Source organism: Folsomia candida, unplaced genomic scaffold (genome assembly GCF_002217175.1).
Source record: "Folsomia candida strain VU population unplaced genomic scaffold, ASM221717v1 Fcan01_Sc007, whole genome shotgun sequence".
Taxonomy (NCBI): Eukaryota; Metazoa; Arthropoda; class Collembola; order Entomobryomorpha; family Isotomidae; genus Folsomia; species Folsomia candida.
This window is the reverse complement of record NW_019091199.1, coordinates 2705241-2720981: the sequence shown is the minus strand read 5'-3', so window position 1 is coordinate 2720981 and position 15741 is coordinate 2705241. Positions and strand designations below refer to the sequence as shown.

The following is a 15741-nucleotide window of genomic DNA, read 5'->3' as shown; positions in this document are numbered from 1 at the left end:
CCTTGCAACTCACGATCATATTCCATGGACGAGGTGGAAAATTCGGAATTGATTTATTGACCATTTAATTTATGTTTTGTTAGCTCCTTTTGTTGTTTTATGGTTGAGCTCTTTAGTCTCTGTTCCTGTATATGTACGTAGTTTAAGTAGGGCGAGCGATGACGCTGTTGATTCTCTTGAGATTGCGATTCGCGACAGCAGTGACAGCATGGCGATGTCTTCTGCAGAGAAAGTCCCCATACGCCTTGTAGCAAAGCGCGAAAGTCACTGCGCGGAAGAGGAGGTCGAGAACGAAGAAAACGTAGAAGATGGTGAAGAGGGGAAACGCATGGTCTACGACGCGGATGAACACCAGGATTCCAAGGCTCACGCAAATTTCGACCAACTTGGGAAGAATCAGATGACCTTCAAAAGGAGGCTTGTCCTGCAAGAAAAGTAGGATTACTAGTTTGCTTAAGCATGGATTATGATGTTGAAAAGTGAAATGAGTGTCCTACGTGGTGAAGATTGTGAAGAAAAATTGCGTCAAATGTGAGTCTGAAGATCCGGATGATGCGTTCCTCGGTGAAAATGGGGGTGGAAACGCTGCTGAGAGGATACGTACCCATCATTATCCCCGCCCCAAAAACAAGCTGACTCACTTCTCGCTCAACAAGTCGAAATATTCCCCACGTCTGGAAAAATGAGACATGTTCGCTATTTAAAAAAAAAACTAGTGTCGATGTAACCTAGTCAGACTTCGCTTCTAAATTTTCGCCGTGGCCTAACTACTATTCTCAATCGTCATAAATGTTCCCATGATCCAAATTTCAGCATGGGTCACTCTGCTTGGTTCCTCTCAGGAAAATACTCATAAATTTGACTTTAATTCTTTAGCCTGATATGCCCTTGCGACTTGCGCTAAGGCACCGAATTTCATTTTCGACCAATTTCAAAAAGCAGTGCGGGTCACCCTTGTCTGGGAAAACAATCACAAAATTTACTCATATTTGTTAATCTGATCTACTCCTGCAGGATCATGCCACATTTCGGTCTTCTACGACCATTGTTGAAAATCATTGGGGGCACTCAGGGTGCATAAACATTTTCGTTGTCCGTGGTTTCTCCTAAGGGGGTGGTGCAAGGATGAATTTTTTTCCCAAAAACATCGAAAACTCAAAAGTTGGGGAATTGCATGCAATTTTCCTATGAATTTGGTTGTCAACCAAATATTGGAAATGAAATAAATGCGTCTTATCCTTGTCTTCATCTCTGAAGATGAGGAATAAAGGTAGAAGATTCATAAAATCGGTCAAGTGGTTGACCAGTGGGGGTCATATGAATCGGATGAGGTCGTTGGGACAGAATACTATAATTTCTAATATTTGGTTGACAACCAAATTCATAGGAAAATTGCATGCAATTCCCCAACTTTTGAGTTTTCGATGTTTTTGGGAAAAAAATTCATCCTTGCACCACCCCCTTAGGAGAAACCACGGACAACGAAAATGTTTATGCACCCTGGGGGGCACTCTACTGCATAGCTCGCAATAAATTGGTCCCTGGTCCCCGAGGGACCATCTAAAACAATGGTCCCTGGTCCTTGGTCCCCGGGGGACCATCTGAAAAAAATGGTCACTGGTCCCTAGTCCCTCCCCCGGGGACCATGGTCCCCTGCGAGCTATGCTCTATTGGGTCCTTGTAAATAATAATTTGGTCGTTATTATGTCACAGCCCATGTTATCATCCACCCTTGGTGCCTTCCGCCAAAGGTCGGACACCCAACCGCAACAATTACGTTATATTTTCACTTCAGTACGCAAATATGACCAATGTCCCGAATATCAGCCTTCTATGACCATTCCGAACATTCCGTACGAACGACCCCACTCGACCTATATGACCCATCGGTCAACCACTTGACTGATTTTCTCATCTTTGAACTTAACTCCTTATTTGCTCCACACTACATGTGTGCGGTGTGCCAAATTCCAAGTCGATAAAATGAGCTTAACTATACGTATCGTGAGACAGAAGGACATACGAACATGATGGTGGTTTCATAAGTCTGACTCGGGCTAAGAACTCTACAGCTGAAATATGTCTTACAAAATCGATTGTTAGTAAGAGTTTGATAAGACGGGAAATGTCTCCATAATAAAATCGGAGAGTGTTGGGCAAGCCGGAACCCACGGGGAGGATCTCGAAATCCTGAGGGACCGTCAGAATGGGTGGGAGTTGAATGAAGGAGGACGACGACGAAGGTCCGGGTAGAGCAGAGAGAAGACTTCGAGCACCCCCACTACTCCCAAATTCGTCCTTCTGGAAAGCCACATCCCCTGATGGAACAGGATTACAGGCGGACCCTTGAACTTCTCTCACATCAACCTCCTCCTCAGTGGATACCCTGCCCCATCTTCTCAGGAAAAACGCCGCACTCACGACCAGACAAGTTCGAAAGAGGAGTCTAACCAGGGCGGCGTAGGTGATACGAATGAGGAGCAGCGTTCGAGAAGCACCACCGTGATCGGGGAGTGAATGGTGGTGATGGTATTCTGAGATCCAGACAAGCAGTTGAAGCAGCACTTCGTGAACAAGGGAAATATAAATCCAAACTTTAAGAACGTGACGCTTTCCCTGAGAAAAAAAATAAATAAAATGACACATGTAAATCAATCGTCTCAGATTTAAAAGTGTCCCGAACGAATTTGTTGAAAAGTTCAAAACCATTACGAGAATTAGACCTCCAATCCAGAGGAGGAGGCTCCATCCCAGTTTGGAGCCTTCCATCCCTAACAGAGCCCAGCTTGAGTAGGCTGCTAAACAGGAAATTATTTTTTCGACAAAATTCAATTGCATAAAGGTATGCTCGAACCTAAATGATGGTTAAACTCCAGAAATTTGTCCTTGTCCACACCGACTTTGTGGAAGTGGATGGCAAATGTTTCACAAGTTGAGGAGACAGCCAACATCTGGAAATTGGTTACAAAGAGGATAACTAAGGTAGTTCTAGGGTTCTGGCCTGGATCGATCTTTTACATATGTATTACCGTGTCCAATGTGCCTACGAGGAAAAGTGCCTCCCCACTCGACAACCCCCAGTACCACATTTTGTCAATTTATTGTTCTAGAACATTTATTTATATGGGCTACTCAGAGTTGGTGTCACCCGCGGAACAAGGTCACAGTCCATCCAAATGCACTACGACAGAATGGAATGCAGCCACGTAGTGTCTCTCGTTCTTATGCATACACATATTTACACAAGTACAGCATATAAACACGTTATGCTCCTGCAGCAAGATGCCATTCAGAATTAAATTGACGAAATTGGCTTAATTGCCAATGTCAGAATGAACCAGATATATATGTATCCACCGTCAAGATGCAAGGTACCTATGCATAGAAGTTGACCACTGGAATATGTAACCAATAAACTTACCTATGCTTGAACAATAATAATGGAAAGATTAAAATGCACAATTTTTATACAAGCCCTTTTAGCTGAAAGATTCAAACTGTCAGACGACCAGTTTATTATTTGAAAACCCGAATAATGGCACAATAGATGGATACAGGTACAAAATTATGCTAAACATTTTAACATTTCTATATTTGTAAATTCGACCAGCATTTAGAGATTCCAGAGATGTGTGTAGTATAAAAATAAACTCGTTTGAACACTATAAAGAATTCTTTATATAAATTATTATAAAGTCGGCCAATTAACAGAAATCAATCTTCTGGAACAACTTCCCCAAGAAGATTGACCGTATACAATTCCTGAAATGGATCGCCGGTTCCTGAAGCATCAAAAAGATCGAGGCGCACAGACAGATGGCCATCGTTGAACAGGACGGCAATGTTTGAGCAACCTAACAACATCCCCACTCGCTTTGGCGTGACCAGTTTTACTGGGACCAACTTCCTGAATGGGCGAAAAGTCTTATTGTCATAAATTGTGCTGTGCAGGATCCCATCATCCACCATGCACACTGCCAACAAATCCAAGTTCCCGTCGTATGCAAATCCAAAACTACGCGAAGAGTCAATGTCCGCATAGTTCTTCTTTTCCAGTTGCCTCATCCCATTGCGCCGGGAGGACGATGATGACCCTGCTTGACGACTTCCGTCTGACGCAGCATCCGATTTGGCAAAACCTTTCGTGGAAAAGAGAATTTCAAGGTTTCCAGAGTCCACGCTAAAAATGCTAGATCACAACAATTGAGATGCTTTTAGTTTTTCAGTGTTATTGACATCCATGTTATTATAATCAATTGACGTGTATTTCTTACTCAAACCCATGGAGGAGCCCAGAAACTATAATTCTTGGCCTTTGATCATCGTAATTCCAGACGGTCACGTCTCCTTCGTGGGTCTTGGATGGCAGTGACACGACGAGTTGTTCCGGATTTTCCAAAGACCTAACCTAAAGCAGAATATACAAAATATAGCAATGATAAGATTATTAAGGATAGATGTCTCATATAATAAGTATTGCAGAAAACAATGATTAAATTTTGCCACCTCATACGAATTGTTGGTTTTAATGCAGACGTGAGGCGGGTACATGGCGGAAATATGGAGAAAATGTGAACCTTTCGATTTGAATTTTGCCAACGGCTGCGGCTTGGTTGTAAATCGAACGGTCTCCAGGCACTGATCCATTGTGGAAGAGTTTGACTTTGGATTGATGTCCATCAGTTCCTGTAGACTAAACAACTCGACCCAACCAGGTTTAGTTATGAGAACGAGATCTTGAAAAATGGATATGTCATCGAGACCGCCGAAATCTCCAGACTTTGGAATCTATAAAAAGCGAACATATACATATCAATATAAATATATATCAATATACTTGTTACAATATAACCATCTTAAACAAAATTTGTATACAAGCAGTCGGTGTGAAATCCGTAGTTTTGGATAAGAGAGAATTAGGAGCTCCATGGTCATTTCCGGATTACTTTTTTTTACGGAAGCCGTGCTTGCATAAACGATGATTTGATCATCGAGTTTTTCATCCACGTGGACCGAGCTGTAGTGAGTCGGCCCTCCAACAAAGGACACAGATATTTCATCTAACTTTTTCCCAGTATTAAGGTCATAGGCCAATAGCTTTAAGGGTTCAAGGACCATCAACGTGTTTGGCAATTTGGCCACTGTTAGGCCAGATATCATCTGGGGGTTGCACGTGTTGATATAGCGAACGTCTGTGTCACGCCATTTCAACTTGGTCTTGTCATTGTCCGCAATCAAATAATTGAGCTATATAAAGAACAAGAATAATAAAGAACCAAATTAGTCAGCCTCAAGCAAAACGTTGTTACTAAAATCATATTAGAAGTCACTATATACCGTAAATGGAGTATGAAGTAGAGGAGCACTCGGGACCATGAATCGCCTTGTGTTGCACGCTCTGTCTTTGATCATAATGTATTCATCGACAAATTCAAATTTTTTTTCTCCCGTCTCATTCCTCGTTCGAAACCATTTTTTAGTCGGATTGAATGGGTTCAGCAGACTAGATGAAGCAGTAGTCCCTGAAACAGCGCTGAATTTAGGGACAGAATGTGTCACCGGTTCCATCGGAACTTTCCCTGCAGGTGACCTTGATGCCAGAAGTAGCTGTATGAGATGATAGTCAATCCTAAAGTAAATATTAATATTATGAATGATGTTGACCGGAAGTTGGTTAATTATTTACTTACTTGGGACTGAATTGAACCGACCGAGGCAAACCAATCTCCCTCCGGAAGAGTGTATTTGAGAGAGAAGGGGGCATTATGTCGGTCTTCAGTTTTAGGGTACCAATCTCCATCGAGTAGTTGTCGTCCTCCTTCGAACCAGAGGATTGGCCCCCTTTGTTCTTCCTTGCCTTCTTTCCCGGAGATGCCTCCTTCTCATGATGTAAATCATCCCTGTGACGCTTATTATTGTTACTGGAGGTGGCCGATGAGCAGTTCCACAGATGCCAATCTTCTGGTCTTATGTCCATTACTGTGGGCGATTGAAATTGACACCAAATGAATTACAAGTTACTAAGTTTGTGGATAATGAGCAGGTCTGGTTAAACTACGTAGCCAATAAGATATGTGTGAAGGTTATTTGAAACAAAAAATATTATGATAACGTAATTAGTTTGAAACGCAGCAGGTAGACTTACAATTTAAGTTAAATTCAGAGAACATGAAATTTTGAAACTTACCTATGAATGAGTGAATTGTCGAATAGAAATGAACCTGCGTGAAATAATAATAATATTGCAAAACAATATCTGCAAATTCACATGGCACATGTTGGAGATTTTATTTTTCTTGTGGACGGAGAGCCGGCGTCTTTTGGATCGTGTATTCGTACCGTGGTATTCGTTTCGTGGTGCGAGTGGGGCGAGACGAAACGAGTCCAAAGAAAGATGGGTTTCCTTCCCTGTCTCATATTCCCACCTTTGCTTTCACTCTGCGTTGAACCATGAAGAGATTTTCGGCCGGTCAGTTCTAGAGGTCAGTCTGTAACCACTCAACCCATACTCTGCTCGTGCGCTCCCCCTCGGGACTGAGCAGTACATCTATGAGAATAAGGGGAAGAAGAGGTGATGTGGAAGTGAAGGCGGAGTTAATTTGTAGACATCTTTGTAACATAAAAGTCGTGTACATTTCCAAATGACAGTCAGTAATAAAGCAACCTTCGGACCAGCAACAACCTTCTCCTTCCTCCAGACATTGCTTATTGCCTGGCCTAACCCGTCGCCAGCATTTCATCATCGCATTATCATCGCCATCGCATCATCATCAGCATCAAGGGTCATAAGGCGAGCGAGGACTGAGTCATCGGGTAGTAGAGTAAGGGGGGACATTGGGAATGAGCCACCCAGTGAAGGGAGATGAGGTTTCAAGTGACGACCACTTGCCAGGATACGGCTAAGTATTTTTTGGTTTTTTTTTAAAGAGATAAATGTGTTTTTTTCTACTGCACGGTAAAGTGACTACTTTTCAGTTACATTGATTTTTATAACGGTTTTTGAGGAAAATAGTATTGAATCTTGTCGGAAATTCTTTGTTTTTGAATATTTATGTACGTATGTATGTATGAGATTTTGGGCAAAATATTTAACATGATTTTGATTTTTGTGTAAGGTTTCGTAATTGGTCTTCCTCATTTTGAAATTTAAATTTTTGGGGGAAAACGAAACAGCAGAACCCCTCACGGTCCAGGACGGAAGTTGAGGTCAATTGGTCCACCCACATTTTAGAAGAAAAGAAGAGAAGATTAAGCAGTCAAAGTTAACCGTTGAGCATTGAGGTTCGAGATTATCATAAATTATGAGGTTTAATTATTACTTTTTAGTTTTACAGACATTTTTTCCTGCTAAAAAGTAAGATAGTTTGTCTTGGTTAATTTTTAATTTCGGGAGTGGGGTGACTTAGTTACACCGCTCCTAGTCCTTCGTTTTAATTATGCATTCATTTTTTAAATTGGGACTTAAGTATTAGAATCCCTGGGGAGTGTGGGCTTATCTGAAACGCTCCTCTAAGGGTATATGTAAATAATTTGGTTAGTATTGGTACGTATGTACATGCAAGTAATTGGTAGATAGGAAAGCAAATGGGATGTGTGCATTCGTGTCAAACGCTCCTGTATTGCTAGAAAGTAGTAGAAAAGGGTGAAAGATTTCATTTCATTTTATTTTGGGTGAATTTGTAATTGGTTTTGAGTTAAAAATTTCAAAATACGTGCATTAAGGAACGGGAAAGTCCTTGAAGTCGATTCAGAGTATTGAACTTTTTGGTTTGGCGTCTTACATTTACATATTTGATAAATATTTTCTTGAACATTCTCACACAAGCTCTTACATATTCCAGGAAGGTTTAGTTCATAAAAGCTATAGTAGACAAGTTTGTTAGTTTTGGTAACCATTCATTTGAATTTCTTATAATTGAGTAGATATGCTAATAGGTAAATTATATTTTGAACCTTAAATAACAAACTAAAGAGAAGCAAAGCAAAGGAATAGAAGAATAGTGAACTTAAATAATGGAAGTGACATTTGAATTCTTTTAATTTTCGTAAAGTTGGGTAACCGAGAAACAATACAAAGTAAAGCAGCAAGGCGGTAACAAAAAAAAATTAAAAATGTTGTGAAACGGTCTAGGAGGACTATTTTGTAAACTTTACAGTTTTATTTTGCTTCGCCAAGCTTTCGGCAAATAAATATTGCCTTCTTCAGGGTCAACGTAGATAATATAAATATTTTACAATTAATCACTCTCACAATTTCTATAACTTGATAAATTACATTAATCCTCTTGGTAATTTACGGATTTTTTATAAATGGTAAAATCGTTGGTGTCCATATGGAATTAATTTTCATTCCATTATTGGTGTTCATTGTATTTGTCGATTTCTTGATGTACAATGCCTCTTTAATTTTTCGATGAAAGTATCGGGTTTCTCTTTCAATTAACTTGAAAGAGGCCTTATCAATCTCGTGACCCGGATTTTCCGCCATGTGAAGGGCTACTGCTGAAGCTTGGACTCGATTTCTTCTTATGTGTGCTTCATGTTCTTCAAGTCTTGTTAAAATGTCTCGTCCAGATTCTCCAATATATACATCTGCACATTGTTTGCATTTTATTTTATATATTCCGCAGTTGACTAAAAAAAATTCATGCAAGAGGAGTATAGTAAAGTCTAGTCAATACAGGGTTCTATTTTTTTGTTTAAATATCCATTTAACAATAGTTGGGACTCAGTATTTATCCAGAAACAATTTGTTATCAGTTTAGTTGGTTTATCAGTCCTTCTGTAAGTCATTTTGGATTCGTATTGGTTTTATGGAAATTAAGTTCAAGGTTCAGTTCACAGTAGGCATTATTTAAATTTTGTCTAGATTTTTGGTCATCAATTCGTGGTTCAAGTCAAGTTTTGTAGTATTCCGAGTCAAAGTTAAGTTGTGTAGTGGAAAATTTGTGTGATTTGGGTACATACACATTAGTGTAAAGAAGGTTATTTTACAAGTTAAGATCAAGGTTTAATACAGAGTCAAGTTCAGGTTGAATAGCGCGTTGTGATAGGAAAATTGTATTTTTGGTCATTGTATTCTCTACATAATTATCCCAAAGTTGAAGGTTGAAGTAGACCTGTCATATTTTTCAGTTTAGTCGTTTCAACTACGATTTGTTGGTCACGTAGTCAATACATTTGAATATTTGGTTGTTTAAAATTGGTAATTTAAAGGAAAATATATTATATTTCGAGTTTTAAGTAAGGAAAATAAGCAAGTTTATGAAACATTACGTATGTACATACATACTAAGAGTTAGTTAACATTGCAACACAATAGTCGAATAGTACAGCAAGTACACAATTGAGTTTAAAAATTCGGGTTTTATAATTTTTGATTTGTTTAGTGGTTGATGCAATTTTAAAATTAAAGTTCAAATAAGGTAGAGAAGGCATATTATTTAAATTGGTAGATTTGCTCAAGTATTTATTTCGTAGAGTTGGGTTTCAAAAAATTTGAGTTAACAATTGAGTTTAATTTTTTGGCCGTAAGTTATAAATTTGAGTCGTAATTTATTTACAGAATTAAATAAATTGGAGAAAGTAGTTATCTCAAAAGTTATTTATAATTGCTGGTAACAGGAAATAAGGTAGAAATATAAAATTACACAATAGGAAATCAATTGAACTTTAGTTTACATTCATTCGTATTTATTTAAAATTGATAAAATGCCTAATAATACAGGAAGAGAACAATCAACATCGCAAAGGAGTGCGCAGACACAGGTTATTAGTGTTGAAGGTCTTACAGAAGCACAGGTAGAAAAACTGAAGCAGGAAATTTCACAACAGGTAGGTGAGAATAGTCAGGTTCGACACAGTAGGGGAAATAAGACGACACATTCGAAATTAGAGAAAACAGTTGAGAATTGTAATAGTGAAATTACACATAAAATTTTAACATTAGGGAACAATTTAATTGATCAGGTTAATAGAAGTATTTGTGAAATGTTAAATTCTGTAGATGAGGAAATACCTACAAAAAGTGGAACCCAAAATTCAGTGAGGATGGAGGAAGTTCTGTCATTTAAACGAAAGGTTAAGCAAATTAGTAAAAATTTAGAAAATTTACAAAGGTATGCAGAACAGGATAATAATTTTGTTAGGAACAAGAATAAAGCTAAATCAGGGTTAGTAAATAAGTCAAAACCATCGCAATATAAGAATACTTGGGTTAATTCTAACATTATTAATCAGCAGAATAGAAGAAAAGAGAACAGAGTTGTTGATTATGCAAATGTTACGTGTAGAAGGTGTCAACTTCTAGGACATTTCGCTAGGGATTGCAATGAACAATTACCAGTGTCGAGACCCCTTCAAAATCCTGTTACGTCTCAAAATTCGGTCACACCATGTGGCGAAAATCCTTTCGTGATTCCTAATCAATGTTTTAATCCTTATGTAATTTATGCGAACAATGACAGCATTATTAATCAACCACAACAGTATTTCAGCCCTCCAGTTCAGTCAAACTATTATCCGACATAAATAATTCAAATTTCAATTTAAAAATTTCATATTTCAAAGCCTATTTTTCAAATATACTTATCAAAATTTCAATTTTTCGTGTTATCAATTTGAATTGTATAATTGTATAATTGAGTTTGGAAGTCAAGTAAACAACGACATTTGAGAGAAGATTGACATGTATTTTTAAATTATGACTAATTTAAACATTTTTGTATATTTGATTCAATTTTGAAGTAACATTTTTGATGTATTTTAACGATTTCGGATATTCTACGTATTTCTAAAGGTTTTGTGCGAAGTAATTAAAGGAAGGTGCGAATATCTCGTTTGTTAGGAAGGGTGTAACTTGCCAGAGGTAAATACGCTCCCGAGACAGTTAGGCTCAGCATATATTTCTATCTGTTTTCAAAACATCTAAAAGTTTGTTTATTTATTTTCATTGTCTGATTTGAGCAGAATTTATCTAGTATTCATTTTGAGATTGATCACCTCAATTAGAAACAAGAGAAGTTAATTCAATATGGTAATTTAGCTAGCAAAATTACGATAACAGGAAATTGAAAGTTGCTCACAATTATTCGATACAGACTTAATTTTATCATAATTGAGTTTAGTTGGTGTGAGAAGTTACTCTCTCGTGTCGAATTTATTCACAGTTATTGATTAACAAACTGTCACAACATCTCTATAGCGCAATAGAGAATGTCTTTTTTAGTTCTGAATGTGTAAGAGAGAGAGAGAGATAAGAGAAGATGAGAGAAAGAAAATAGTACTAAAAGGTCCAGAGCTCATACGCTCATTTAAAAGAAATAGAAGAAGAGAGAGGAAAAAGGAGGAAAGTTGAAGGATAAGAGAATAATTGGACCTGAGCTCGCACGCTCTTAGCAATTGCAATAATAATAAAGAAAGAAAGTAAGAAAGCGCTATATAAATCAAGGAGAATTTTGGGTTTAAGAAGTTTAAGGAAAAATTTTCGGGGTAATAAAGGTGGTTAACTTTTAAAAAAAGGTTAGATTAAAAGGTTATAAAGCAGTAATAAGGCTCGCACGCCAAATTTTTGGGTTCGCACACCCACAAGCCGATAAAATTAATCGGGTATAAGGTAAATTAAGGGTTCGCACGCCCATAAAGTTAAGTTTTAAAGGGAAAAGAAAAGTAAGTTTTTTTAAAGAAAGTATATTTAAGGGTTCGCACGCCCATTAAGCCATGAAATTAAGTTAGTATACTAAAGTTGAAATAGGGTTCGCACACCCACAAATAAAATTATTGAGATTAGGTAAAGTTGATTCGATTTAGTAAATGTTTTCAGGGTTCGCACACCCATAATAAAAAAAATTAAAATTATTAAGGTTAGATAAAATTTTTGTTGTTTTTGTTAAATTCTTAGGGTTCTCACACCCACAGAGTATTTTTAAAGTTTGTTTTTTGGTAAATTTTAGGGTTCACACACCCACAATACGTTAAATAACGTTAATAATTTGTTTTTAAAGAGTTAGGGGTTCACACCCTCCCAAAACATCAAGTTTATAGTCGGTAAAGTTTAGAGTTCACACGCTCAATAATGCACTTTAAGTTTTTGTTGGTACTCAATTTACCTTTGTCTGTCTGAGTAGAAATTTTTTAGTACACGTTAACACAAAGAAAAGCTGGTTATAAGAATTTCAAAACAAGAATTTGTTACTATAAATGTAGTTTTTTGAGATTGAATGAACAATGAATTCATGGAAAGAAGAGATTTGTAAGAGAATGTCAAGAATTTGAAATTGAGAAGCAGAACCAAAAACGTTCAAAATGAATTTTAAGCAAACGCACTATTTCAAATTGCAATTACAAGTTAAAATGAGTAGAATGTTAACCCGCGCGTCTTAATTTTTCATTAGCAAAAGTATTATTAATTATTTTGATGAGTTTTATTGGTATAGTTTACACTGAATAATTTTAAACACGAGTTAAGAAGAATGGGCACATAAATTGATATTTTTGAATTTGTGAGAAATTGACATGATACAGTATCTGGTCAGTGTCATAATTTGAATTTTGAGAATTAATTTTTCGTATCACAATAGTCAAATCAATAATAATTGGTCAATAATTGCAACTTATAAATCAAAATATTTTATCAAAAAAAATAATTAATTGCAGTAAAATGGGTCATGATACGTTTGGTTAGTACTCAAAAAGTCATCCCAAGTTGCTATCAGTTCAAACTCACGCACTGATTTCTGAATAATAATTCGTCTTTAGTACATTTAAATTTACATAACCATATTTTCAAGGAAATATCTGTCTAAGCTTAATGATTCTATCTAATGAGCACATATCGATTTGTAAACGCAAAAACATTCTAACGTTTTGTTCATCTTCTTAAAAAGTCACAATATTATCTGTCAGATTCAGTTTTATTTGGAAAATATAGCATTTGACACAGTTTAAAATCATCTCAATCAATGATAAAATATGTTTTAACATTCAGGTAATAATAATATGAAATATTCAAATTAAGAAAAAGTTGGTATATGTAAGATTCGAAGTAATGTGTGTCAAAAAGTCAAAATAGAGAGATAATATTGTCAAATTGATGTATTTTCAAGCTGCCTATTTAACGAGAAATATTATACTTTGTACAATCTATTGTCTGTTCTTATCTTTAATTTTCCATTCTGGTGAATGTCTCCGGACAAAACTCCTATGTCTGGTCGTGCGAAAGCGCTCCTAAGAAACTCTGCGTAATACATTCTGGACAGCAAATTAATCGTCTTAATGGAAATTTCGTATTAAATTTGTCCACCACAACGGCATCAAAAAAATTCATCGAGTCTCATCGTATTAAAATGCGTCGCAATATCGTCGTTGGATCTTCGTCAATCGTATTCATCACTTGGATTTCGTCATAAAATGGGAATTTCTAGAATAATGAGTAACATATTCCTAAAGTAATGCAAATCATATAATTTAAATCTTTAAAATTGGACGCAATGAATGTAATGTCTCGTAAATGTTGAATTTTATGTCAAGACCGTATTATTTTGATTTAGATTTATAATTTTTTTCGTATTAGTTAATTTTTATGTATTTAATTGGTATAACAAGTCATTATTGCACAAATTTCGTATTTGATGTTGTAGTAGAACATGATTTTGATAATTTGAAAAGAGTAGGTAAACATTTATTGAATGATATAGTTATAATTGAATTTTTAATGCAATTTGTCTGGAAAATAGAGTTTAAATTTTGTCTTAACATTTAAATTTCATATTTTAACTAGTAAAAAGTTTTCAGTTTTTGAGATTTTCACATGAGTTTATTATAAGAAATGTTTGATTATTGGTTTTAGAGAGCAAAATTAAGTTTTATATGATATTTTGAAAGATTTTTGGAGGGAATGCAAAGTTTTTAATTGGGAACTATTCGTATTTTTTTTGGATAAAATGAATTTAAATTGGTTAAATTGTCAAAATAGTAATGTCATTCACAGTAAAATTCGATAAAAAATTGTCATGATAATAGTACAATTATAATCTAGAAAGTATGATTTACAACATTCAAAATAATCATAATTAGTCGAAATGATGTTAAAATAGAAGGCGTCGACACCGTAGAATACAGGGGGATTGAGGGAGTTGACTTTTAGGAGACACCTCCTGATCATAATACCAGTATTCTGGTACGGGAGCAGACTTTCCTTTCGGAAAGAAACTCCTGAGCCGGTTAGACGGTGCAGACATGGTCACAGGAAGTCGATGAAATAGATGTAATTTGTTTAGAGAATTAAATAGCTAAGATAAGTCGAATAGGGATTAATGCTACACTCTCAGCAAAATTGCCACCAAAATCGTCTCCTCGTGTAGGTACTATGCAACTCTACCGTAGGGTAATAATTTGCCTCCGTCCGTTGACAAGTGTGTTTTGTCTCCCAAGCGGAGGTAAATATTGTTGTCACCTACTAGGATACAATTTGTTACTCCTGATGACAGAATGTATACAACAGGAGGTAAGTTGTCTCCTGTCTGGAAATAATTTACCTACATGTGGTGATAATTTGGGTGACAAATTATCTCCGTCTTGCGCATATATTTAACTCCTTGCGGAAATAGATTAGAACCCTGGGGGAACCATATAGTTTCAAAAATATGTATTTATTTTTTAAAATACCATTTGGTTAAAGATTAAATTTCTTCACATGGCTCTACATATTTACTACATACATACACATAAATATAAAAATTGTACATGCTTATATGTATGTACATACATACGTATATTACTTATAATGTTAGTGAAAATTGATTCTCGTACTAGCTGGCTCGAGTTTATTATTCCGCTGAAGAATTGCCTGTTATCTGTAAATCAAATAAAATTAAAAATATTACCCTGCAGTACTCAAACTAAATAAATCGGTGATTAACAGAAATAAAAATAAATTACATAAATAAAAATAAAGTGAGGGCTCTCCTTTTTATAATTTGGCATTTCGATCACCTCTTTGAATTTGAAGCTGGATATGAATTTGGTCTAATTACGGCCACAAGAAATGAAGCACCAACTGTATAAATTTTAAAAACACACCTAAAGAGAAATTAAATTAAACTAAACTTACAACTAAATTTACTACTTAAATGGAGTTTTATCGTACCAAAAAACATCTTCCACGAAGAGTATCGTGGAATATCCAAGGTTGGACATGGCATGTTATTCCAGTAAAGTTGGAAAAATATCTTCATCTTAATCTGCGCCATATTCATCGTTGAACGAAATTTGCGCATCCGGAATCCGGATCTAGAAAAAACTTGTTTTAGTGTAAGTATAGGACAGAAAACAATAAAATTACAGCAAAACTATTAATGAACAAAGAATTAAAATTATTTACCTGAGATAGAGAATAATCCATAATTTGAAGCTCTAATTTCTAATTTTTTTCCTCTGTTAAGATGCGAAACTCGAACAATTTTCGTTATTCTGCCAGGTGCGAGAGAGAAACGTTGGTGAGAGAAAATTTAACTGCCAGACTGCCACTAAACTTTAGTGACTAAAGTTTGCGCTGGGCTTTAAGGAGACAAATTGCCACCTACAGGAAATGATTTTGGAGACGAAATTATTTCCTCGAAGGAAATAAATTATTTCCGAATAGGATACACTGTTTGTCACTTCCAATGTTGACAATTTTGGTGACAAATTTATTACCTAACGAAAGACAGAGATTGTTACCTTGTTAGGGTAGTAAAAATGGTA

At 36.0% G+C, this 15741-nt stretch overlaps 2 protein-coding genes and 1 long non-coding RNA gene across 5 annotated transcripts; all 3 read right to left on the bottom strand.

The window, feature by feature from the left end:
• Window positions 1-20: 20 nt before the first annotated feature.
• Window positions 21-3196, bottom strand: LOC110852124. Of its 2 annotated transcripts, none has more exons than XM_022100102.2 (6): window positions 3030-3196; window positions 2855-2951; window positions 2713-2798; window positions 2089-2616; window positions 498-674; window positions 21-424 (listed from the first exon to the last, which is right to left on the bottom strand). In XM_022100102.2, exons 1-6 carry the CDS (start codon window positions 3087-3089, stop codon window positions 143-145), a joined length of 1230 nt encoding a protein of 409 aa, XP_021955794.1. In that variant the 5' UTR covers window positions 3090-3196; the 3' UTR covers window positions 21-142. The 2 variants fall into 2 exon arrangements, with proteins under 2 accessions (XP_021955794.1, XP_035710034.1); XM_035854141.1 differs by having other exon boundaries at window positions 2713-2795.
• Window positions 3197-3477: 281 nt separating this feature from the next.
• LOC110851834 lies at window positions 3478-7397 on the bottom strand. Its single transcript, XM_035853499.1, has 8 exons — window positions 6340-7397; window positions 6188-6221; window positions 5691-5979; window positions 5338-5629; window positions 4876-5247; window positions 4507-4788; window positions 4275-4408; window positions 3478-4189 (listed from the first exon to the last, which is right to left on the bottom strand). The coding sequence occupies exons 1-8, from the start codon at window positions 6415-6417 to the stop codon at window positions 3715-3717; spliced, it is 1956 nt and encodes a 651-aa protein (XP_035709392.1). The 5' UTR covers window positions 6418-7397; the 3' UTR covers window positions 3478-3714.
• A 7171-nt stretch (window positions 7398-14568) lies between these two features.
• On the bottom strand, window positions 14569-15511 carry LOC118436148. Of its 2 annotated transcripts, XR_004835250.1 has the most exons (4): window positions 15380-15511; window positions 15146-15288; window positions 14938-15055; window positions 14569-14852 (listed from the first exon to the last, which is right to left on the bottom strand). It is a non-coding gene; the product is annotated as an uncharacterized LOC118436148 (long non-coding RNA). The 2 variants fall into 2 exon arrangements; XR_004835249.1 differs by having other exon boundaries at window positions 15146-15464.
• Window positions 15512-15741: the final 230 nt, after the last annotated feature.